General features: G+C 38.6%; 1 protein-coding gene across 1 annotated transcript in view; it reads left to right on the forward strand.

Annotated features, from left to right (window-relative positions):
- LOC136421097 (protein eyes shut homolog) overlaps positions 1-26,480 on the forward strand; it is a gene marked incomplete at its 5' end in the record, with an annotated part of 53,966 nt that overhangs the window by 5,852 nt on the left and 21,634 nt on the right. The window contains 36 exons of the mRNA XM_066408246.1: positions 61-174; positions 312-425; positions 901-1,014; positions 2,436-2,549; positions 2,902-3,015; positions 3,408-3,521; positions 3,929-4,042; positions 4,455-4,568; positions 4,780-4,893; positions 5,043-5,156; positions 5,557-5,670; positions 6,012-6,125; positions 6,490-6,603; positions 7,799-7,912; positions 8,638-8,751; positions 9,094-9,207; positions 9,364-9,477; positions 10,348-10,461; positions 10,616-10,729; positions 11,081-11,194; positions 11,485-11,598; positions 11,878-11,991; positions 13,773-13,886; positions 14,281-14,394; positions 14,631-14,744; positions 15,037-15,150; positions 16,979-17,092; positions 17,359-17,472; positions 17,686-17,799; positions 18,166-18,279; positions 18,691-18,804; positions 19,223-19,336; positions 20,728-20,841; positions 21,043-21,156; positions 21,554-21,667; positions 26,243-26,356. Coding sequence (XP_066264343.1) covers positions 61-174; positions 312-425; positions 901-1,014; positions 2,436-2,549; positions 2,902-3,015; positions 3,408-3,521; positions 3,929-4,042; positions 4,455-4,568; positions 4,780-4,893; positions 5,043-5,156; positions 5,557-5,670; positions 6,012-6,125; positions 6,490-6,603; positions 7,799-7,912; positions 8,638-8,751; positions 9,094-9,207; positions 9,364-9,477; positions 10,348-10,461; positions 10,616-10,729; positions 11,081-11,194; positions 11,485-11,598; positions 11,878-11,991; positions 13,773-13,886; positions 14,281-14,394; positions 14,631-14,744; positions 15,037-15,150; positions 16,979-17,092; positions 17,359-17,472; positions 17,686-17,799; positions 18,166-18,279; positions 18,691-18,804; positions 19,223-19,336; positions 20,728-20,841; positions 21,043-21,156; positions 21,554-21,667; positions 26,243-26,356 — 4,104 coding nt within the window. The remainder of the gene's footprint in view (positions 1-60; positions 175-311; positions 426-900; positions 1,015-2,435; positions 2,550-2,901; positions 3,016-3,407; positions 3,522-3,928; positions 4,043-4,454; positions 4,569-4,779; positions 4,894-5,042; positions 5,157-5,556; positions 5,671-6,011; positions 6,126-6,489; positions 6,604-7,798; positions 7,913-8,637; positions 8,752-9,093; positions 9,208-9,363; positions 9,478-10,347; positions 10,462-10,615; positions 10,730-11,080; positions 11,195-11,484; positions 11,599-11,877; positions 11,992-13,772; positions 13,887-14,280; positions 14,395-14,630; positions 14,745-15,036; positions 15,151-16,978; positions 17,093-17,358; positions 17,473-17,685; positions 17,800-18,165; positions 18,280-18,690; positions 18,805-19,222; positions 19,337-20,727; positions 20,842-21,042; positions 21,157-21,553; positions 21,668-26,242; positions 26,357-26,480) is intronic.

Below are 26,480 nucleotides of genomic sequence, written 5' to 3' on the forward strand. Positions count from 1 at the left end.
ACTGCCAATTCAAAGGCAGTGGATAAGGAAATGTTCAACATAAGATATGTTTCCATACAGACACCGACGAGTGTGCCTCAGGGCCATGTGAGAACAATGCCACCTGTCACGACTGGGTGAACTACTACACCTGCGAGTGCGGGCCTGGGTGGCACGGGATCCATTGTGAAATAAGTATGTGTCATGTCGTAAAGTAACGCTGATGGTTTTAGAATGCCTCTATCCGGTATGAATATACATGGGATGATATTCTTGAAATTTCTCTGTCTTTCAGTATTTAAAGGATGCATACTGATTTATTTATTCCACAGACACAGATGAGTGCGCCTCGGACCCTTGTGAGAACAACGCCACCTGTCATGACCATGTAAACCACTACACCTGCGAGTGTGGTCCTGGATGGGAGGGTGTCCATTGCGAGATCGGTATGTCACGTTTGAGGTCTTTCATAAGTTTTAAAGTGACAGAGATTTATTGCGTGTATGATGATTCAGAATTTACTAAATGCTAGAGTTAATTTAGAACATTAGGAGGAAGGCAGTGTCATTTATTTCAGCACCCTTGATCACCCTTAAAAATTGAAAAGGTTTACAAAGTTTGGTTGACTTTTCTCTATATTATGTTATCCTAATCATTGTGCCTGCTGCCATGTCAGTGTGCCTATTTGCATATCAGCAAATTGTAGCTAAAGCATTTCCAAAGATGTGCCAAACAGTTACTACTGATTGTCTATAGGCTGAAGAAGAGAACACCAAAAAAATATTAAAAACTTGTAGACAAAAAATGCTGTGTTTGCTTGAGCTTAAGCTACGATACATTGAAATGCAAATAGAGCCACCAACATGGCTGTCCGCACCTTCATTTATATGGAAAGTGACTGAAAACACTATTTCATCACAGATACTGATGAGTGTGAGTCCGGTCCATGTGAGAACGGCGCCACCTGCCACGACTGGGTGAACTACTACACCTGTGAATGTGCACCTGGATGGGAGAGTGTTCATTGTGAAATTAGTAAGTGGTTAATGCATTACGCTGTATGGAGGCCTCAGGGAGGTAAAATAATTCACTGAACACTGCTGTGCAAAAACAATTGAAAAAAAACTTTCATGCCTTTTCATACCGTGATAATTATAGTCATTAATAACTGTAGTTGTGGTGTTTTACTGGGTATCAAATATGTCTACAAATGAACAATACATGTATATAAGTGAGAAATTACAGAAGCTCTTAACTGTCATTAAAGCTTTTGTTTACATGTAGCATGTGACCATGAACATGTGAATACCTAATACTCTCTAAGCAGAGGTTGGTGGAGAAGATTGTGACCTTTTTATTGAATGCCCCGTTTTCTGTCAGCACTCTCCACTGAAGAGAAAAGAGATTGATCACAGAAAACGGGTCATATGATAAAAAGGTCACAATCTTCTCCACCCACCTCTGCTTGGAGAGTATGAATACCCCCAATACTTGTTGATTGCTGAAAATGTCTTTTCATTTATGTAAAAACAATTATTTTGTGGCGTATGAATGTGCCTGGCTTTATGACTGATGTGCTATTTGAGTTTGTACAAGCTTGGGTCCAGCAAAACTTTGAAAATGTATATGGATATTTCTTGTGGTGCTTTTTCGTAAAGACTCAGTAAAGTATTTCAGAAACTCATGATGGGAATAGAGGTGTGCAAAAGGCAAAAAAGGTCAGGTGTTTTCTTAGAATATTCACTTTCTTTATCAAGTTTTAAAATCAAGACAAGGTTTCACTGCTTTGAGATGAGTAACGTGGTGACACATGGGTGACGTTACATGTCTTAGGCGATTGGTAATCCATCTTGAAATTCATAACGTCTTAGAAGATGTATTACACTCAGGAAATAAGGCAGTCAAGTTTCCTACACATTTTCTACCTGTCCATTTGGTTTTTAATTTTGATTTGTCTCTCTCTGTTTTGTTTTGTTTTGCAATGATTTTATTATGGTTCTACATTGTGTGTACTTGCTTTGCTTATGTTTTTTCAAATTTGATGGATGGATGTATATTGTTTTTTATTGGTTTTCTGGAATATATCAAACTTAAGCTAACAATAGAGATGGAAGACCAATCGCATAATACATGTACAGCTATGCCTCTTTTGTCAGTGATGCACACTGAACAAAGAAACATAAATTTCACTGACTCAAGCTTGTCCATTATGTATCTTCACTATGGGTACCTTGAGGCCTCACACGGACTTAGAACTACATGTTGCATAACATAAAACCCACTTTGCACATTGTTGCTTTTAACAGATTAATGTTTCAAACTCACAGTGCATGCATTTCTCTTCCAGTGGTGTCAATGCTCCATTTTCAGACGTGCTTCAAGAGGGCTGGTCACATAATTTGGCCTACCTGTATGCTTGAATACCGTTACAATATTCTTTATCGTTTTTTTTACAGATACCGATGAATGTGGTTCAAATCCATGTCAGAACAACGCCACTTGTAACGACTTTGTGAACTACTACACTTGTACTTGTGGACCAGGGTGGGAGGGAACACACTGTGAAATAAGTAAGATTATATTGTTCTATCATGAGAATTCAAATCCTAATTTTTAAAAAACTATCTGCTATAATAATAATCCCCTTATATGATGATAAACATTCCTCAATTTAGATAGACTTTCTGTACAATATGTTGCTATGTTTAAAATATACAAATGTACATGCATACGTACAATCATGTGTCTTGGTCTGTCTCTAAGAGAATTTGCAACATTTAAAAATTTGATTATCATATGATATCATCAATCTGAATATGTTGTATAGTCAACATGACCATGGACCCACACGAATATCCACATACACATGGGCATCTTGTATAATACTTCTTTGTTTTCTTTTCCGGAACCTCCTGCAATTAGACACAGACGAGTGCGCTTCTGATCCCTGTCAAAACAACGCCACCTGTCATGACTGGGTGAACTACTACACCTGCGAGTGTGGGCCTGGATGGGAAGGAATCCACTGTGAGATAGGTAAAAGCAGTCTTAAGCCTAATAAGAACTCCTTTTGCCAAATGGATACAGTCTTTGCAACCGTTAGATCTGCTTGGAGATTAAATGGAGACCACCTTTTTTTGTTTGTCAAAACAATTTCAAACAAATTGACGGTATTGTGCCTCTACACAGACAGTTATTTGTACCGTGCAGATATGCGGAGTCACTAACAATGGAGTGAATGGGAACTGGCTTGGGATTTGGGGATTCTGTGCAGTTACACATGTAAATGGAGTGTGCATTAATCTGTTGTGCAATTAAGTGGATTCTACTGTACTTTAGACCTCTGAAGAATGGTTTACCCTATGTATACTGGCTACTTTTAACAAGAAAACAAGAAGAACATATTAAGTGATAGATTCTGATTACAGATTCCGGAGAGTGTGGATCGGACCCATGTCAGAACGGGGCCACCTGTCATGACGGCGTCAACTTCTACACCTGTGAATGTGCACCTGGTTGGGAGGGTGTCCACTGCGAGACTAGTATGTCATCAGAATGTCATAATCATTGTGCTACTTTAAAGATACCCAAGGCACCATACTTGTAAACTGGCTCTTTTCAACAACTGTCTAGGGCATCCGACTCTTGATTTTTGGAAAGTGCTGATGCCTTAGAAAACAAAAACAAAAAACAACTAAGCATATGGTCAGCATACAGCCCATGTTACGGATCCTTCGTCATTCTACAAAATTGAAGTCATCATCTGAGTTTCGTGACTAGTGAATTTTCCTTTGCAGAGAACTCAAGATACAATGTGCAACATATTACGGGACATATCTTATGTGACATGTTCTTTGATGTCTTAACCTCAGACCTTACCCACAATTCCTTGCAGCACTGGCACTGTGAAATAGTTTATACCACACTTGTCTTCCTCATATTCACACAGACACTGATGAGTGCGCCTCTAGTCCATGTCAGAACAACGCCACCTGTCATGACCGTGTGAATTACTACGAATGTGAATGTGGACCAGGCTGGGAAAGCACCCACTGTGAAATAAGTGAGATACTCCGCTTAGAGCTACCATTTTATATCTGATGTTTTTTGTGAATATGATACTCTTTAAATACAAAGCAAATAGTGTAACATACAACATGACTGACCAGTAGTATGTCTACAATGTTGTAAATGTTTTTCAGTAACAGTCAATTTTTTGTAGTAAATTTTTCAATAATCCGCAACTTACCAAGTAAGTTTTGTAGTACAGCCTTCGTTAGCATGATTGCTCCAATTACCTTGGACACATGACCACATGGCCATGTGACTCAAGTAGATACGACAACCTTTAAAAATCACCATCAACAACTATGTACCTCAGAACCTTTTTTGTAGAGACAACAATCTCTGTGGCTATTGAATCAGAAATTTTGGTCAAAATATTCAAGAGGTTGACAAATAAAATGTTGTCACAGACACAGACGAATGCGCATCAGGACCATGTGAGAACAACTCCACCTGTCACGACTGGGTGAACTACTACACCTGCGAATGTGCACCTGGATGGGAGGGTGTCCACTGTGAAATAAGTATGTATGCAAATTGTGCTTTAATTTGTAGATAATTTGCTATAGACACACAGTTTCTTCTATTGGAGTCTATTTGGCAATAATTATTGTGTCCATGTTCAGATATCAAATTTATTCCACATGTCGTTTCTTGCTTTCTAAATGTTATAGATGTTCAATGGATGTTCACAAAAGATGATATCATAAAAGATGTATATACTTCTTTCTCCAGACACAGATGAATGCGCGTCTATCCCATGTCAAAATAACGCCACATGCAACGACTGGATCAATCAGTACAACTGCACATGTAACCCCGGATGGGAAGGCGTCCATTGTGAGATAAGTATGTTGCATTTATTGATATTGATGCTACATTTTCCATGCATATCGCACACTGGCAACTTTATGCTGTGTGTAAAGTAAAGGAATACACTAGTTTAAATGTAGAAATAACTTGATTGAATGTGTTTTAAAGTGCTTCATTCTTTTCAGACACGGACGAATGTGCATCAGCCCCCTGCCAGAATAATGCCACTTGCCATGATGAAGTGAATCTGTACTGGTGTGAATGTGGCCCTGGATGGAATGGAACTCATTGTGAAATCAGTACGTTTTGTCTTTCTTCATATCCATTCAATCCATTGCACCTTTTACAATATGGTAATGGAATTAGTGACAGTGAGTGATATGCATATAAGATAAATGGACTGCCACACAAATTGAGGTATTGAAGCACCAAAATGAAATGCTCTTGTGTATCTCTAGATGCCCAGATCTGTTAAGGTTCAAAACTTTTCCGAGACTAGTGATTGTGACAATAGAATTATCCAACTCACGAATACAATGTTTTTTCACAGGGAAGCTGTTTATTATCATAGATTAGACAGGAGACTTATGTAACAGAAACACAATCAGCTTGTAGATTTTAAACAATAGCTTTCTGTGCCAATTAACTAACATGCAATGAATCCTGCTGAAGAACCACTGATGTTTTTTTTTTTTTCAGATGTCGATGAGTGTGTGTCAGAGCCGTGTCAGAACAACGCCACCTGTCACGACCACGTCAACTACTACACCTGCGAGTGTGTGGGAGGGTGGCAGGGCATCAACTGCGATGACAGTATGTTTCTGAATAGAAGAAAGCTAACAACAAAAAATGAGATAAAAGAAAAAAGAAAAGTGGATAAGGAACAAAGTCTAGAAAGGAACAACTGATTATGATCAGTATAAAAGTAGCAGAGCTGAGTAGAAAGTTGAACATATAGCTAGGCATGTTTGACTCGGCATGTATGTGTCCAGTTGTAAATGTATTGTTAATGCATGACCTGAGATCAATGTTTAATATTTCAGCAATTTGCACTTCCATGCGGTGTAGGAAAAAAAGTCAGGTACATGAACATGCATCTAAATGGACAATTAATGTATTTTTTGTTGTGATTAATCTGCTACTTTGTAACTCAGATAACAACGAATGTGGGTCCAACCCGTGCCAGAACAACGCCACCTGTCATGATCTTGTGGACTCCTACACATGCGAGTGTGGCCCTGGTTGGGAAGGAGTTCACTGTGAAATAGGTGATTTTTTAATGCAACATCAACCATTTTGCTATCACACATTACATGAACATTCTAGAAGCACAACACTTAAATTGACATTAGACAAGATTGTTGTACAAGTCACAATTTTCATGCGCTACATGTAGATAGACCCTTGTGTAAAAAGATGAGCATCAGGCCAAATTCAAACATATGTCAGACATGATAATTTCTTTATTTCGGACAGAAAGGTAGCGAAATGAGTAACACTTTGGGTGTGTGAAACAATAATGTCATGGGTTAGACATATCACTTGTGAGATCAGTATGCCTCCAATGATAAAAACCTGTTATATTTGCATTGACCTTTTAAGATACCTGAAGTGTCATTTTATTCTTTTCAGATACCTTTGAATGTGGCTCAAACCCTTGCCAAAACAATGCCACCTGTCATGACTATGTGAACTACTACACCTGTGAATGTGAACCTGGATGGGAGGGTGTCCATTGTGAGATCAGTAAGTGACTTTTAAAACAATCTGCAAAATACCAAATCCATGTACTTGACAGAGTTGTCACCCATGCCCTTTACACACAAGGGTTTGAAATTTGCATTTGAAAAACCCTCCTTTATCATAAGAAAATAGCTCATCAAGCTTTGGAATGATTCAAGTGTGAAAATGGCAAGGGTGCAAAATGTAACCTTTGTATTATTTGGTTGCAGAATTTGTGCTGAAGTTTTTATAGCATTGATGTCTTGGTGTCTTAGATAACTACTCAGAAGAAAATAGGGTGAAACAAACAACAGTTACTAGATATATATATGTACACGCACCTGTATGGCATCAGTTGGGTCCAGCATATCTTGATGTATTGCGCATGAACAGAACTGTTTTGCTTCGCTGTTGAACCTCTAGGTATACTCCACTTTGTCCCTTGTTTCTCCATGCCACTGTTGCTTCACACTTAGAAGATTTCTTGAACAATTAATGTACAAGTGAATCTTCAAGTGCTGAAGCAACATGTATTTAAATGGGGGAATCTAAGGAACAAAGTGGGTAAAACGAATAATGAGAATGGAATCCGGTACGGTAAAGTAGGGACTTCCGTCGTGAGGGAGGTAGGCGGGGGGTCAAAGGTAAGGTCTGACGTCATCCCATCTTCCTCCACCGGGTGTTGCATGCAGTTCTATCCATGCGCAATAGACCAATCCCGGTTGTCCTTAAATATTAGCAGCTTACTGTAATGAACCAATGAGCATTGAGAAGGTTTGCACTTGACTGCATCTAGTTGGCTCTGCTATTTCATTGGTCAAAGTTTTGCATTTAGCATTTCTACAGGTTGACTGGAGTTATAATAGGGACAACGGGATTGGTCTATACAGATCCACGCTTATTTACACTCAGTGGTGCAGCATATTCTGCTAACCATAGATGCATTTTTTCAACCATCTTTGCACAGCCATTTGAAGGAAAATTAATCTGCATTATCATTTAACTCTTATCTTAACAGGCAGTCATCACTTGCAAAACTTTCCTGAATTTTTTTTATTTTTCTTTTAAGATTTCTTACTTGCTCGTCTGTCTTATACTAAGTTCTGGTGGAGTGAAGGTGAAAAGGTGCTGGGTGGTCAAAGTTTACAGCTTGAATAACAACTAAGGTGTCACATTCATGTAACGACAGTTTTTTGAAATACAATAACTTTATTTTCAGACACAGATGAATGCTCATCAAATCCCTGTCAGAACAATGCCACATGTTATGATAGGATCAACAACTACACGTGCGAGTGTGGGCCTGGATGGGAGGGAGGCCATTGTGAAATCGGTCTGTATAGCTTTCTTTAGGTTGAAGAATTTTTTGTTATAGTCAGTGTTTCACTTGCTTTCCATATTGATAAAATAGGCAGGTGCTGACAACCAAGTTGGTGTTCCTATTTGTAATTCAATTGGTTGTAAATTAAAGAACATTTTCTAGTTACCCTTCCTTGCGTATCAAACATTTTATATGGTTTATTTGTTTGCGGTATGATCCATGGATAAAATTACAAAAGGGACACTTACATGGCTGCAGACACATTGATGACGATACGTGAAAACAATCTATCTCAACTGGGTTGAAATTCAAGCGGTCTGCAATCCCCATGTATGCTAGCTCATTTATTCTTACCTCAACCCACATGTGTATTCTAAGAGAATTTGTATCTTCAGTGCTGGATTTGGGCTTACCAAAAGTGCAAGCTTGAGACATTTTTCAGGTTGATTTCCTTATGTCGGTTCCAAAAGTGGACATGTCCTTGGCGCTGAATGTCAGGTTGCTGACACTGTAACTGATCTATCTCTAAACTTCCTTGAAAGATTTCTTACTCTACTTGCTCTTGTTTGTATATATGTTTGTATGTACTCAGCCTTGATAAATGCATGCTGATGATAAGACTCGTAATCATCAAATTATGTTAAGGTGATAGTTACTAATCATCTCACGATATCGGACATCCGTTATTCAGATAAAAGCTCTTACACTATATTCCATGTCTTTGTTTTCAAATAAAGATATCTACGAATGCGGATCAGATCCATGTCAGAACAATGCCACCTGCCACGACTGGGTGAACTACTACACCTGCGAGTGTGCACCTGGATGGGAGGGAGTCCATTGTGAAATCAGTAAGTCCTTGCGATTTTAATGTCACAACTGTTGACGACTTAACTTAGTTTTGAAAGGACTAATCAATTTTCATATTATACGTATGCTCAGCTTTAAAACTGCTGCAAGGAAATAAGGCATTGGTCACTGTAGCAGGCACTGATATTGCCACTTTTTTGCTCAGCCTTGTTGTTTTTCTGATTGCATTATTTTTTGATAGCTTAATGCTTTCTTTAATTGTTGCCAACTTCAATGTCAAAAAATGCCACTTGGGATCTACTATGATGGAGCTTTAAGTAAGATTTAGTAACAAAGCTCCACTACTTTGATTTAGAAACATAATGTTTTGTTATTTTTTCCAGATACTGACGAATGTGCATCAGACCCATGTCAGAATAATGCCACCTGTCATGATGACATCAATGGTTACACCTGCGAGTGTGGGCCTGGATGGGAGGACGTCCATTGTCAAAACAGTACGTCAATCCCTCATGCAGAGAATGCAATAATGCCAATGATTTTTTTACCGTTGATTTGGAATCTACACCTGTCCACTGAATCCTTCAATAATTGTAATATTGCTGCTATGTATATGATGTGATGTTTACTTCATGTGTACCTAAATATTTCAGACACGGACGAATGCGCTTCGGACCCTTGCCAAAACAATGCCACCTGTCATGACTGGGTGAACTACTACACCTGTGAATGTGACCCTGGATGGAATGGCACCCACTGTGAAATAAGTAATTGTCTTTTTCATTTATATCATAATGTAATGCTCTTTTATCATAGTTACGTAATTGCAACTTGATTTTACTTTAAAATTTAGGCTTATCATTGAATATTAGCCTGCTTCAAACAGCAAAAGATCTGATTAATAATTTTACAAGATAATTCCAGTTCTCAGTTGCATGCATGATTTATGTAGTTTATTTGGAATCTATGACCGATTTGAAGCTCATATAGAATTACCAAACAACATATTTTATGTGTCGGCCTCTGCTTTGTTTTCAAACATCATATATGTCTGCTCTACACCATAGAAGCATTGCACATGTTCATGTTGGGTTGGTAACAGTTGTTTGATCCACACAGATATCAATGAGTGTGAATCCAGCCCATGTCAAAACAATGCCACCTGCCATGACTGGGTGAACTACTACACCTGTGAATGTGCACACGGATGGAACGGCACCCACTGTGAAATAAGTATGTTGTTCTTAGAGCCCAATCAGATGATGATTTTTAGTAACAATCAAGTGTATGTGAAATCACTAACAATGGAGTTAGATCAACTACGAGATCAGTATGTATCTAAGTCTATTCATAAGGCGTTTTACTTTTTAACTTTATTGCAAGTTCATGCCCGAAGGCTAATTGCAGACAAACAAGTACATGGAAATATATGGGAATCAAAAATAGTTATCTAGACTACTGTGAAAGTTCTAATTTAACTAAGGTTGACTATGGTTGTGGTTAGGTTTGACTTCTTTTTTGAAGGCAGTGGAAAATGAAGAGACCCACATTTTGTATCGTAAGTGGGTTTGTTGATTTTAGTGGAATGAAAAATGTATAATGTGCTGTGTTCAATTCATGTGTATCAAATGTTTCAGACATAGACGAATGTGCTTCTGATCCATGTCAGAACAACGCCACCTGTCATGACTGGATCGACTACTACACCTGTGAATGTGCACCTGGATGGAACGGCACACACTGTGAAATAAGTATGTGTTTAAGAAGACAATCCAATGATAATTGGTAATCATAGTGTTTACATGGTTGCACTGATTGATAAGGTCTTTGTAACATTGATTAAGATTATTCAGAGATGTATCACAAGCTTTGAATTAATCTACAATTATCATAATTGTTTTCCAGATATCGACGAATGTGCATCTGATCCATGTCTTTACAATGCCACTTGCCACGATGAGGTTAATTCCTACCGATGCGAGTGCTCACCTGGCTGGGACGGAGATTACTGTGACATCAGTAAGATATTTCCCATCAAAATTATTTGCTGCATCTCCTTTTAGATCAACTTCCATTAAACATATTCAGTCCTCAATTTCAGTTTTGCACTTAATTAACCATCCTGATTTCATTTAGCCAAATAGGTTACAGAAGAAAAGAAATCAGCTACAGAATGTTAAGTTGAATTCTTTGTAGTTCAATATAATTTTTTTTTCTTCTTATTCACTCATTATCATATATTATTGTGGAACGCATATGAGACACATTCAGTTTGTAGTTTTTATACATAGCTTTCTGTGCCAATGAACTAACATGCTTTCTAGCAATGAATCATGCTTAAGGACCACTGATGTGTTTATGTTTCTTCAGATGTTGATGAGTGTGTGTCAGAGCCATGTCAGAACAACGCCACCTGTCACGACCACATCAACTACTACACCTGCGAATGTGTGGGAGGGTGGAGGGGGCTCAACTGCGATGACAGTATGTCATGATTCCTTGAATTTAAACTTAAGAGCTGATGTGAATGAAAACGTAGTAATGCTGTATGTATTGTAAGCAAAAGGGTGTACTAGGTAGAAATTCATTTTTTCTATATATGTCTGCAGCTGGAGAAAAGTTGTACAAATTAACTTTGAATCGATGAACCATTAAAACCTAGGATTCAGTCCATCACAAAGCCTATCCCGTATGTACACATTGCTCCACAGACACTTTTCTGCTACATTTTATGCCATTTCTACTCAACATGATATTCATATTTCATTGTTTAGATACCAACGAGTGTGACTCCAACCCCTGCCTTAACAACGCCACCTGCCACGATGATGTGAATGAGTACAGGTGTGAATGTAACCCTGGATGGGAGGGTGTCCACTGTGAAACAAGTAAGTTACTGTCATGATATAAATCTTCATGCATCTTCAAACCGTGCCAAATGTTCCTTGTACTTCATATCTGAGCTTGAGATTATGGAAGATTACAATTTTACATACTTAGTTCAGTAATTGTGTAACAACTTTTCAATGCATGAAATTGACCGATGGAGGTCATATATAGAAATCATTATGCTGTTCTCTTCAGTCAATTTTTGCAATGATAACTGAAGCTGTATATTATCTGGGAGGCTCTTAGGGGCAATTCAGTTTCATGTCTATCTGCTACAGATACCGACGAATGCATGTCGGACCCATGTCAAAATAACGCCACCTGCCATGACTGGGTGAACTACTACACCTGTGAATGTGACCTCGGATGGGAGGGCGTTCATTGTGAAATAAGTAGGTTTGCCTATTCTTTTTTAAAGCTATATATTTTGAAAATATGAATGTTGTATGGTACATACAATGTTTTCTTGAATGTATGGATGTCTTGGTGTCCTTTTTTAATTGGGTAGTAAAAATCAGTGTCTCAAACTAATAGTTTATTTGTTTACACAATTCATGACATAGCCATGCAATGTTGGAGTCTACTATGATAAAGATGAGTAAAAAAAATGGAATTTTATGTAGACACAAACAGCAGGTAACAGATTCATTGACGAGCAATTCAGAACTATTTTCCCCATGTTTAAGAACACAGTGACTGTTGTCTTTAGAACTCCAACATGGCAAGTAGCTAATGATCACTAGTTACAGTAGGTTTAAGTCATAGGTTGTTTCTCATGTTGGGTCCAGCAAAGCGTTGAAGTGAGCATTCATAACCCTTACTACCACAATGCTGTCCTTTTGTGTGTGCAAATATAATTGCACGGTGTCTATAATGTCTTGTGCTTGGAGCATTTTTGTTTTAGAATACATTCTAAAAGTCCATAATAGTAAAGGTAACAGGTGGAGAAAAGGAACTCGTTTTAGGTAAGCTGAAAAACTGTCAAACGTTCCGGGTGGTAAAAGCACTGACTTCAACTGCATGGTAGTGGGTGTGCTCTATAACGTACTGGTTGATGTATAGGGTGTATTCATGTGATGTGATTGGTTGATTGGCCGCCATCTTGGAGTCCATCTTTGCATATTGGTGAATCGTACATTCTATACATGAAACAGTTGCTCGCAAATCTGTCAACTATTTTATGTGTAGAATGTTTCACTAAGGTCACTGAACGTTGTGCACACATGTGGTTGAAGTACTTGCTACCTGCTGCTTCTTTCACGCTTTGCTGGACCTGCTTGCCTCATGTAGTGCAGTAGTGTAGAGTTACTAGCATGTACACCTAGGTTTGAGTTTAGCATCTTACAACATCTATAGGAATTTATGGGACGTTTGCCTGTTTCTTTTGTACTGCGTGCACATGCTCTGTTTTGTCTCCAAAATGTTAAAAGAAAATTTAAAGTGTTCATCTCAAACCTCTATCAGCATAAACTGTGAATCGTCAGAACTTCAAGGATGTCTCTGGTGACACTCATAACTGTGTCAACAGATGGACATCCCTGGTTCATAATAACTAATGCTGTGTGGCCCAAGGGCTAAGGAAACGGATATGGGCACCATCCTGTGCACCATATTATGTTGGAAGGGCTCAGCTTCAACTTCAATATTCATTTTTTTAACAACCCAAATTTCTCGTCAGCATGACTTTGCTTTGCTTTTTGTCATGAAAATATACTTTTGGGGAACAGGCCATGTGAGCAATATAAAAGTACAGTCAAATGCCCTGCATTGGACAATGTTATGGCATTTGGTGGGGTGTTTTTCAAATGGTGGTCACCTTTCTATCTATATCTGTGAGCAACTGTCTACATCTCTATGCAATACTTTCCTGCGGGTGTTAGTAGTATAATATCACAAGTGAATGCACACATGATGCAAACACTCTTGGTGTTATTTCCAGCCATAGTTTAGAAAGAGTGTTAAACATGTAAGCTGTCTAACAGTTCCGAGTGTGCATGTGTTGTCATGATGATACATTCTGGTGGTTTAAAGTACAGGATCCCTTTGTTAAACAGTTCCCAATTGTCTTGATGACCATCGTGAATGCTCATGCACACTTAGAACTTTGAGATGGCCTATTATTTAGATAAATATGATACACAAAAGCCTTGTTTTGATCAGCTTTCCTTTTCAGATACAAATGAATGCATGTCGAATCCCTGCCTCAACAATGCCACCTGTCATGACAACATAAACAAATACACATGTCAATGTGGACCTGGATGGGAGGGTGTACATTGTGAGATCAGTAAGTGACATATCTAGTATGTAAAACATCAAGTTGTGAACCTATCTATGAGAAAGTCTTCCGACCATAACCGTTATTCTAAAAGGGAAAACTCAGAAGACAGATTTACCCTAACCGTTGAAGCTCAGAATGTTCTGCAATAAACGGATGTCAGTGTGAAGGTAGTCAGTAGTAGCAAATTTTGTGCATAACACTGACATAACACAGTACACTTGGCACTTGTGAATGTGAATTTAGATGATACAATTTAGACTAAGAGTTAAACTGTCACTGTATCTGAATCATTTAAGCTACTAATTACAGTTTTCAACAACTGTACTTAAAAATGTTTATGAAGTTTTAAGATCTCTTTGCTAAAATGTTGTAATTCCTTACTCCATGTCCCTTGTCACAGATACGGACGAGTGTAGCTCTGATCCATGTGAAAATGGGGGAACCTGCATCGACTGGATCAACCACTATGAGTGCAGATGTGCTCCGGGTTATGAGGGAACCCACTGCAGCATCGGTAACATTTTGATCATTTTGCTGTTATATATAAAAAGAGTTCTAGAGTTCCTCTTGATGGAAAATCAAATGATGTAGTTGATGTCACTGATGCTGGCTGTCATGAAGCCCCTACGACCATTGAGGTCATGGGTCATGAGTGAGTGAGGGAGTAGTTGATGTCAACATGCATATTTAGGTACTATGACATTACTATCATGTTGATTCAAAGGACTGTTATGAATTATGTCCCTACAGATACTGACGAATGTGGGTCCTCCCCCTGCCTGAACAATGGAACATGCATGGATGAAGTCAACGGCTACTTTTGTGTGTGTCTCCCTGGATGGTTTGGACGCCATTGCGAGAGTAGTAAGCGATTTCATCACATAACACATTTCAAATTAGATAGTATTGCTGAACTTATTTGTGTCCATCTTGCCTTAAAAATACCCATATGTCTGCTTTAGACTAATTGCTGTTAATAAGTTAAATGTAGTAATTGATAATGAGTACTAGATATACCTTGTATGCTTGGGCAAAGACTATCTGTATAGCCCATTTGTCTGCACTTTCACTGTAGCAAGAAGGTTTGATAATGCCTCTGCCCCTGAGGCGTCCTCAGAAATTTATCATGGTCAATAATTACATGTGACTATTACAGATACGCAGGAATGTGCCTCGGATCCTTGTCAAAACAACGCTTCTTGCCACGATGTCGTAGACGGCTACGTCTGTGAATGTGGACCAGGCTGGGATGGAGTACACTGTGAAAATAGTAAGTATCATTTAGCATCAATGGGGGTCCCCCGAAAGTGCGAAATGGAACGAAATGGAACGAAATGGAACGAAATGGAACGAAATGGAACGAAATGGAACGAAATGGAACGAAATGGAACGAAATGGAACGAAATGGAACGAAATGGAACGAAATGGAACGAACTAAAACATATGTAACATTATGAAATGAAATACCAGGAGATAGCGAAATATAAGGAACGTTGTAACATTCACAGTAGACGGGAACAGGAAGTAAATACATAATATAACGTGCTTTATTTCTTGAATCTGTTTGATAATAGTAAATACAACGTTTTTGCCCCGTTCGTGTGGCTAGATTCTTCCCTGAAAATGGGAGCGCAGTGTGGAAAGAGATCCACCGCTCTTCCTTTGTGTTTACCAACGATCTGCAAGTGAACAGCTGAAAATAGCAGGGAAAACAAGCAAACGAAACTGAGTATCGAAGTAAGGACTAGATTATACAGAAGTTGGTGGTAACATTACATCTTATAATTCACCAAGAGAGCATGAGGCAAGCGTAATTTTATTATTTATACAGCGTGTTTGCGTGTTGCAAATGGAACCCCGCATGCAAATGAACCGCCAATGTTGCCAGCGCATCGGAACTGTGCACGTGGGCCGGCGTGCTACCGACAGGTTGAATCAAACTCCGACTTCCAAGTTTTATTTACAAACGGTTTTAGTCCATAACTAATACGTAGCTGCATATCTCCGCAACAACGATTTTTATACAACCAATTGTTCGGCTGGTCGGCTGTCGGAGAATGGACCCTTCCGTTAATGATATGCAAATGCGGCTCTGCGCTGTGCCACCAATGTGACATTTCACACTCCATTCAATCACGGACATGGACTGAGAACTACCTCTGAAGACATTTCTGCTTCCTTGTTCACGACAAAACAAAGGGAGGGTGTGAACGAGCAGGACATGTATTTCACAGTCCACACAACACGCAAACACGCTGTATAAATAATGAAATTACGCTTGCCTCATGCCCTCTTGGTGAATTATGAGATGCAATGTTACCACCAACTTCTGTATAATCTAGTCCTTACTTCGATACTCAGTTCCGTTTGCTGGTTGTCCCTGCTATTTGCAGCAGGTCATTTGCAGATAGTTGGTAAAATCAAGGAAGAGCGGCGAGCTCTTTCCACGCGGCGCTCCCATTTTCAGGGAAGAATGTAGCCACACAAACGCGGCAAAAACGTTGTATTTACTATTATCAAACAGATTCAAGAAATAAAACACGTTATATTATGTATTTACTTCCTGTTCCCGTCTACTGTGAATGTTACAACGTTCCTTATATTTCGCTATCTACTGGTATTTCATTTCATAATGTTACATATGTTTTAATTCGTTCCATTTCGTTCCATTTCGTTCCATTTCGTTCCATTTCGTTCCATTTCGTTCCATTTCGTTCCATTTCGTTCCATTTCGTTCCATTTCGTTCCATTTCGCACTTTCGGGGGACCGATCAATGGTATAGCATATTATGGAAAAGGATCTCTAAACTACAGTGACGTTAGTACTTTAAACTTACAACACAGAATTCGACTTTCGACTGTAGAACTTCTGGTCTTTGATTTGAAGAAACAATTCGTCGCTCCAAGAAGGTAGAGTATAAAACATGTGACACTGTGACCTATTAACCAAATCGACAATGTAGCAGATAGCTTGTGGAATCTTTTGTCTCTATGGCTGTAGGACCCCAGCGTATATTGATTCAAAATTATCAATTCTTGACATGAAATTTCAAGCCATAAGTTTTTGTTGTTAATGATATGATGTCTTTTCATTTCAGACATCAATGAGTGCCTATCAAATCCCTGCCTAAACAGCGCCACCTGCCATGACTGGGTGAACTACTACACCTGCGAGTGTGGGCCTGGATGGGAGGGTGTCCACTGTGAGATCAGTAAGTGCATTAGGCAGTCAAAAGGCCATAATGATGTTATGGTTTGGCAAAGGAATACCTTCTGTCATGTTTTCATATTGGAATTTATGGCATTTAGCTGGCAAACTTAAAAGGAATTTACGCAATCACTGGCTTTTGATTCAAAATGAAAAAAAGACAAGAATAGCCACTTTCTTCTATCACATAGTTTACTGTAGATAAGCCACACAGCACTGTCAAAATGCGAGGTACGTATTCGTTAGATAAAGAAATGCTTCACCTTGCAGATACGGACGAGTGTGCATCGGACCCCTGCCAGAACAACGCCACCTGTCACGACTGGGTGAACTACTACACCTGCGAGTGTGCACCTGGATGGGATGGTGTACACTGTGAAATTGGTAAATGGATTTTAGATAACAATATTATCTTTACCGTGTTGGTAAGGTTAATGATTGTCCTGATCCCCTTTGATTATTTTTCAGCCACATTTAAATTTAGAAGCAATTTCATTTTTATGATGTAACTTTCCACAGTGTTGCACAGTAATGTTAATTTACCAACTTGATGAAACTACTTACAGGTGCTGTTATTACCTTTTCACTCTGTAACAGATGTAGATGAATGTGCGTCTTTCCCATGTCTGAATAACGCCACATGCCAGGACAATGTCAATGGGTACATCTGTGTGTGTTCTTCTGGATGGCAAGGAGTGCTGTGTGAAATAGGTGAGCTGATGATCTTCAAACAGCCAGTTTGAACTATAATGAAATAGCACTCTTCAGTACAAACCTGGTGTGTTATGCCTTGAGGCAGGTTACAGGATATATGTAATACAAACAAACAAACAAATGCATTTTTATTTCTGTGAATTTCCAATCAGGCAAGGATATCCAGGGCCTACAAATCTAATTTTTCATACCTACATGACATTGTATCAAACCCCAAAAATTACACTCACAGACAATGTATATTGTGCACAGATGACACCAGTCAGATGAAGTCTTATGCAGTAAGCCTGTATATGCTGGTTTTTGCCCCTTCAGGATTCAACAGCAGAATGTCCCGATGACAATGATTTATAATTCTTGCAGACACAAACGAGTGTGCTTCTGATCCGTGCTTGAACAACGCCACCTGTCACGATCATGTCAACCACTACACATGCGAGTGTGCATCTGGTTGGGCTGGGGTCCTTTGTGGGGAAGGTACGGCATTATTTTCTCTGTTATAGTTTATGCAAAGATATCAAAGCCTTTTATGAGTGAGTTAGCTTTCTTTCTGTTGAATCAAAACCATTGTCTTGCTGGATTTCCTGAGCAAAAATATGCCCCCACTGCCCAGACACCTTTGAAACAAAGGGTACTAGACATTAGTTTGATATCACATGTACTCAATTTTTAGTTACATGTACTTCGCTTTACAACAATTGCACGGATGCAAAGGATGCATTTCTAGAAATACCCTCAGCCCAAAAATTGTCAGGGCTAGCATACAGAACGAGCATGTATATGTGCAAACCAATGATTGTCAGGCTTAGCAGGACTAGGGTTGAGGTTGGAATGAATTATGTACCAGGTTTGATTATCATCTAATGTCAATTGTTGTCACCATTGCAGACATTGACGAATGCCAGTCTGGACCATGTCTCAGCGGAGGGACTTGCGTAGATGAAATAGATGGGTACGTCTGTGAGTGTCTTCCTGGCTGGGACGGAATCTGCTGTGATATTAGTAAGTAACAAGTCAAACAATCTGCCAAGGATGCAAATATTGAAAATGTAGAAGTTCAACACCATGTTTAAGCCCAGCTAATCTATCTTTCTTAAACAACAACTGCTGTCACAGTGACAGTCACAAAACGTGCATAAGGGCTGAAAAATTATGCATCGTAGTACATACTACTTTAAGTAGCAGCCATTGCTGATTGTTGATAAGTCATGACTATGGGTAAAAGTAACGTGAATCTCGTACTGTAAGTTTCATTTTCAGGCTTTTTGACAATCTAAGATTGGGATAAAACATTGAGAAGTCATTGTGAGGGCATTAGTTTTTACCAATTGCACCTGACAGCTACATGCAACTGTATGACAGTGTGATTCAATCTCTGTTTTATTTGATGATTTAATATCCTCTCATTACCACCTGTCAGATATAGACGAGTGTGCGTCCAAACCATGTCAGAACAACGCCACCTGCTGGGACGACGTCAACTCCTACTTCTGTGAATGCTTAAGGGGATGGGAGGGAGACCACTGTGAAATAGGTAAGATTGTATTAAAGCTTCACCATAAAAACTCCATTGACTATGTGTCATGTATAGAATGCCATAATTATGGATTATATGTATTATCTGTCATGATAAGTTTAATTGTGTGTGTAAAAGAGATCATTTTAACCCTAGTCTTCTTGAAATGACATTCAATATTATCAAAAAAAATTATATCTTTTATCTCAACACTTATATTTTAGTGATAATAGAATATCTTTTAGTAGATAACTGCTAAACTTCCAATGTTTGTATAGAATAAAGATTTTAATTATATAATGAATAGATCTGTAAGTAGGTAGACTGATGCCTAGATTGATAATGTTAAGTTAACTGATGTTGGGTCCAGCAACGCTATGTGCACTTCAATGATGTCTTTTTCTTGCTGTCTTACTGTCTTCATGATGGGATGTCTACAAAATTAACAGAAAGTTCAAAGCAAAATAAAGAAAGACCAACAATGTTTTGAGATCCTTCACCTTTATAAATTACGCAAACATTGCCATACTTGAATAAATCTATCACCATTCCCTAAGGGCCAAGTCTTTGACGACTATATCACGACATCCCATCCAAAATGTCATACTTCCATGTGGTGTATCCATGTTGTGTGTGGTGTTGTGTGCCGTGTCGTGTTGTGCTGTGCTGCATCGTGTTGTGACGTGACTATGTGTTGTCTCCCTGTGAAACTGATTTTCAGCAGAACTTTCTGTCAAAAGCCATGAGGTGTCTTGTAAGGTGAGAAAAGAACATTTGAAGTCATGGTGTTTGCACAAGATGTATGTACGGTGGCATCACTGCTTTTTTGCTGTAATCTAAGCTGAATTTACCCTCCCTTAGTAGTATATACATGTTGTAGGATTGACCAACTTTGCTCCTTTTTTTGCACAGTGCTGCAAATACTTAAGTCTATCGTAAATACTCTTGATATGTTGAACTTACATGAAAACAACATGATAATATAATTGCACACAATAGAATATTAATGCACTTTAACAATACTAGCCATTCCTTCCAGTCAACAGATACTCCCTACTAGACTCTTTTTACGCTCAAAATTCTTAACACTATTTACAGAATGTTTATATTCCTAGCACAGAATATCCCTGTCCTATGCCATACTGGTGGCGTCACACTCTATCACAGTAACTGATTTCCATGTTTGGAAGTCTTACAGAAAGGACGACAGGGTACAACATTATAAATAAAAGTGGGACATATTCTTGTAATAGTCATATAATCTATTGAGTATGGAATCTCTTGCATTGGAATTACTTACCCTTAAAATCCCTAAGATTGTTTAGGGATTTTAAGGGTAAGTAATTCCAATTATGTAAAAGATTCCTTACTCAATACATTCTACATCATTATGTCAATTTTTGTTTTAGACATACAGGAATGTCTCTCAAATCCGTGTCGCAACAATGCCACCTGTCGTGATACCGTTGCGGGGTATAACTGCATCTGTTCACCAGGATATGAGGGGGTAATATGTGAAACTGGTAGGTAAACTGTAGTTAGATTTTCTATTTTCATAAGGTTGTCAGTATTTACATTCCATGACATTCTCAACATATTTCCGTCTCTTAAAGGTTGAGCCTTGAGTGTGACTTGGACCAGCAAACTAGGTCCTTAAATAATACCTGTATGCAGGAAATGCGTTCACAATTATCTAACTAGACCATGATTGTGTTGTTTAACAGAGACAGACGAGTGTGAATCGCAGCCTTGCATAAATGCGGGTGTCTGTGTTGACCTCATTGACAGCTACGTTTGTGAGTGTGTTCGGGGATTCCAAGGAGTTCACTGTGAAAATGGTATGAACTATATAGTATAGTTTGAAATCACATTTAAGACATTTTCTTGTTTATAATATGGAATGCCTTAGATGGACAACACAATGTCATGCTTTTGTCCATTAAGGTCATATTATAAGATTTCTCATCTATTTCTTAATAGTTGAAACTGTGTCGTTTTCCTTTTTGGAAAAATCCAACTGCTAAACTGGATGTTTTCCAACAAAACCTTTAGATGAAGTATGCTTTTGTTGTTTTTTGAAGGGTGAAGGTCAAGTATTCATTGTGCCTAGACCAAAATATGCTAATATTCAAAAATGATTGGTAAGAAGCAACTTTGCAAGTTATTTTAAGATGTTTTCTACAAAATATTTCATTCATGTGCTCATTCCTCATAATTATCTTTCCATTACATTAGAGACAAATGAGTGTGATTCCAACCCCTGCCTGAACAACGCCACCTGCAGCGATCTACTAGATGCCTACACGTGCGAGTGTGCCGCAGGATGGGAAGGAACCCACTGCCAAATCAGTATGTCCTCGACAAAGAAACATCATTGCACGTTCTTTCCTCCTGAGTTGCCAAAAAGCTTTGAAACAAAACTGAATAATGTTGATGAGAGGCGATAAAACATCTCCTTTGTAAACATTATGGGGAAAGAAGTGCAATAATGTTTTAATGAATGGCTGAAACGTCTCGATGCCATCGGACCCCCCACCCTTCCCGAGGTGTGCCAAACCTTCCCGATGTGTGTCAACCCTTCCTGATGTGTGGCAACCCTTTCTGATGTGTGCCACTCCTTCCCGTCATGCTCCATTTCCCTCATCACCAGATGCACTCATACCTTGTCCATCACCGACCATCCTCCAGCATGTGCCATCCTGTAGTCTACCTGGCTACTACCTGGCCAGAAAACTGGTGTCCTCTGCCATTTGACCTTTTGTCCTTGCTACGGCTGTTCTGATCACCATCGATAAACACAATGTGCTTTAGACTGAGACAAGAATGCAGTGCCAAACATTTCCTAGGTTCTTGATTTAAAAAATAAATGTTCCATTTTCTTTAATTTTAATTTTCCCTCTTTAACTTTTGTGAGAAAGGCCACATTGAGGTATCTTCATTGACACAACTTTTAAAGGTCTGAAACATAGTTGACTCACACAACTGACAACAACATCATTAGAAATGTGAATATCAATCTTAGAAACAAGTTATTATTTGGAGAGTATCTAACAGATGTTAAAACAGAATTTAAAAAATGAACAAAAAAAGGCCTCCACCCCTGAGGTGTCACCAAAAAAATAGAAGGGGATCAAAGCAGCAGTAAGGAGGGCAGAAGGCACTGTGGCGGAGAACACAAGTTTTCTAGCTATGACGTTTCCTACCCTCCATCACCCATATGCAAGAAAATGGAGACAACACTTGACTACCTGTCCTCATATGTGTCAGCTTCTTCAGATCAACGTAAAATCACTAACGGCAACCTGTCGTAGCGATAAGGTACAAAAGTATTGTTGGCATATTTGTATGTTGTCATAATTTGGTAATACACCAATTTCGTTTTGCAACTATGCAACAGTTACCATACAATCTTCTAAGGGTCTTAAATACACTTATTGATCAAACTTTATTCAATTTTTTGATACAAATCCCTAAGTTGATGGTATTATGATAACTTCCTGTAATACACTGAAAGTAAATTAGGCAAAAAACAAAATTGGTGTATACTCCATCCAATCTTTCTCACCAAATCCACACTCCCCTGTTTGACTGCAATTTCGAGAATATTTTGTTTTCTCAACATCCAATAGGCCTAATGTTATATCAGTTTGCCTAAAACAAAGCTGGTGTGACACATGGTTTGTTGGCTGTTGAAGAAATGGCCCTCTTTCTGAAATTGTGCAGTCTATGTGTACATCAGTCTGTGTTTGTAAGTTATTTCAGTGTTGTCTTAAGTGTCTTTACTGTAATGAAAAGTGTTGCTGAAGTATGTGTTTGTGTCTGTGTGTGATGATTATTGCACCGTACTGTGTGCATCTATCAGTCATCATCAAGAATGAAATAAAAATTCACCAAAAATCGTCATTTCAAAATATAAACATAGGATCACATAATCCTTCAGTTGATGAATTACTATCATGTACATTCCTGCAAAGTAATATTGATCGAAGTACAAGCCAAGGAGAGCCTTTTTTCTAAAAATGGGGGTGGCCTTATAACTCTTTATGACGTAATCATGACGTCATACTCATTTGCATGAATTATCACCTTACTACCTGAAAAAAAGTTAAGGTTGAGGAAGGTTTATAAACTTTAGGGATTTTTCAATAACATCCCAAAACTCCTCAGCCACCCTTTAGCTTCACTACATTCACCCACATTCTGTCATACATCAGTACTTTCAAATATCCACTATCCTGACTTTAATTGTCATTGTGCTAAAAGTACAGTGTACGGCGTGCCAATGTTAACAGGTAGCAAAGTTTATAGAGTGACCTATTCCAAGCCAGAGTTAAACCAAACAGTGACTATGCAATGGTTCAGCAAATCTTATTTCCAGTAATGTTTACGCAGAACATCTAGAAAAAGATAATAGATGTATCTGAGGAGCCTGATCTGAGACAGACCAGAATTGACCACTCGGTGTACATGACTTCTATAACGTTACTTAGGGTGTTAACTTTGCACTCATGTGACCATCATGTAAGCCTTGTCTGCCATGTTGGATCCTTCCTTGCCTCAGTATAAAACATTACATACACCAAGGACCTTGCATACACATAACAGTCATTACAGTTTGATCTTTTACACAAAACACTGTCCTTCTTCCAACAAGTACTTACTGATAGGTCACTTACAGTAGTCATTTTGAATTCATACATTATACGAAAACATGCGATAGATGTAATGAAACTATCAGCAAAAGCAATTTTTGATTATATGTGACAGTGTCCAAATTGATTCGTAGTAACTATGAATTAACGAAAGACCATTGACACACCTCACCTACCTGAAGGCTCCATTACATTAATTGGCATTTAACATACACATGTACATATTGCTCAATGCGACATACATATAGTACATACTTGTGCTATATCAGACAAATAAGCTGTACAGCCATCTTTCCTTGTTTATCATTCTTCTTTTATTTGGAAAATTGCTGTTTCTTCTATCAATATCTTTCAAATAATAGTAAAACATTTACATTTAGGTACCTTTAGCAAGTAGTGGTAAGACCTAATTCTAAGCATCATGAACACAATAGAATTGAAGAATATGCCACCGTCAAAGGTAGGTTTTGTGTTTATAACTGATTGTAATGACATTTGTCCTGCTCAGAACATCTATGAAGATCTAAAACACTGAGGTAGGTTTTACAGGGTGTTGCACTTATTTGGCTTTGGTGTAAGCATTGCCAGTCATGGTGGATCAGATTTAGCTATTTGTAGGGTGTGTCATTCAAATGAATTAAGATTAGATTCAGCTGTCCGTAGGGTGTGTCATTCAAACAAAACCGTCAGATTCAGCTATTTAAGGGTGTGTCATTCCAATGACACAGGGTCAGATTCAGTTATCCGTAGGGTGTGTCATTCCAATGGCACATGGTTAGAATCAGCAATCCGTAGGGTGTGTCATTCGAATGACACCGGTCAGATTCAACTATCCGTATTTTGTGTTTTTTAAACGAAATTAAGGTTAGATTCAGCTGTCTGTAAGGTGTGTCATTCAAACGATATGAACGTCAAGCAAATTATTATTAGGTTGGTTTGTCACAAAATCGTATGCATCGGAGGTGATTTTATTGCAACATTGACCTACAAACCCAATTAGTGGATACCTTTTTTTTGCAAGAAAAATAATGTTTGGACAAAACGAAAGTCCCTAAAAACTGGTAATAGCAAACAATGCATTGCAAAAATGTCTGAATACTACTTCCCAAAACCTTGAGTATCAGATATCATTGGAAACTTGAACTTTGACCTAGGCCACAATGCCTCATGTTTGCAGATGCACACTCAAAACTGTGATTTGGCTTAAGTTAGTAATACTCATTCCAATAATCCAGATGCTAATCAACAGTAGAATATATGATTGTGTCATAATCAAGATACTGTATTGTCAATGTCGTGAAGATTGATAGGCTAAGCTTATAATTATCACAGCCAGTATAAGGAACATTGGAACAGCAATATTGAATAAAGATGCCAGCAGAAAATTTAGTTCAACTTGGTATTGATAAATTTAAAGCTTCTATCATAATGATTATGACTATTGACTACACATCAATACACTCTTCACTGTTACTTCTGTATGTGTCTCCTGCGTTGTGTCTATACACACACACACTCATACATGTATTACTCAGATCATACACACTTCATACATGCCCCATCAGCATCCAGATTATGTGTGAAAATGATTTTTGTTTGGTAGAATAAAGACAGGCTCACTTGGGATATGCATTGGTTAGGTTTGCACTCATGGGTGCTATAAAAGAGATCGGTACTCAAAAATCCAACAAACACATCATCTTTGCTATGCCAATCAGGAATTCTGCTATGGGACTTTGAAAATAACTTAAGACAGTTTGAAAGTTCATTTGTGTTAGTTTAATTCATTCCTTAGCAGGATTCAATGTTATTTCCAACACATTATTTATTAGCAATTTCAAACTATCTTCGCCAGGACCGACACATACAAACACTCAATGACATACTTCCCCCGTACTATTCCCCAGTGGGAATGCCCTGCTGGCACGGTTGTGACGGCTCCCACTGTTGAGTCATTCCGTGCCAGGCTGGAGGCCTGCCCGCCTTAGCCCTGGACCTCAACTCCCCCCCCCCTACTTTGCTCCTGATGGGGCTATATAGGGGTATAGATTATGCAAATGTGAGACTGAACAACACTTTATCAAGGAATGACAGATCTGCAGTACTTCTGTGACATCAATTTATACAAGATTCGTTGAGCAGTAGATCAAAATTTGCAACAAGTTTATGATGCCCCTGTCTCTTGCCTAAGGTATGACAATGTAAGGTCTTCCTCAGCTGTTTATACCATATTCAAGACAGACTCGTACCATCTCTTCTGCCTTTACTTTAGACACAGACGAATGTGCGTCACAACCATGTTACAACGGCGCCACCTGTCATGACGGCATAAACGGATTCACCTGCGAATGTCTCCTCGGATGGAAGGGAGTGCAGTGTGGGGAAGGTAAGATGCGTGTACAGAAGATTGTGTCTGAGGGTTTACATGTACACCAGTTGTACTTATGATTTCAAAGATACCAAGGACATTATTTTGCATATCATTGCTTTTTGCAGTATCATTTAGGGAG

The sequence above is a fragment of the Branchiostoma lanceolatum genome, chromosome 15 (assembly GCF_035083965.1).
Source record: "Branchiostoma lanceolatum isolate klBraLanc5 chromosome 15, klBraLanc5.hap2, whole genome shotgun sequence".
Classification (NCBI taxonomy): Eukaryota; Metazoa; Chordata; class Leptocardii; order Amphioxiformes; family Branchiostomatidae; genus Branchiostoma; species Branchiostoma lanceolatum.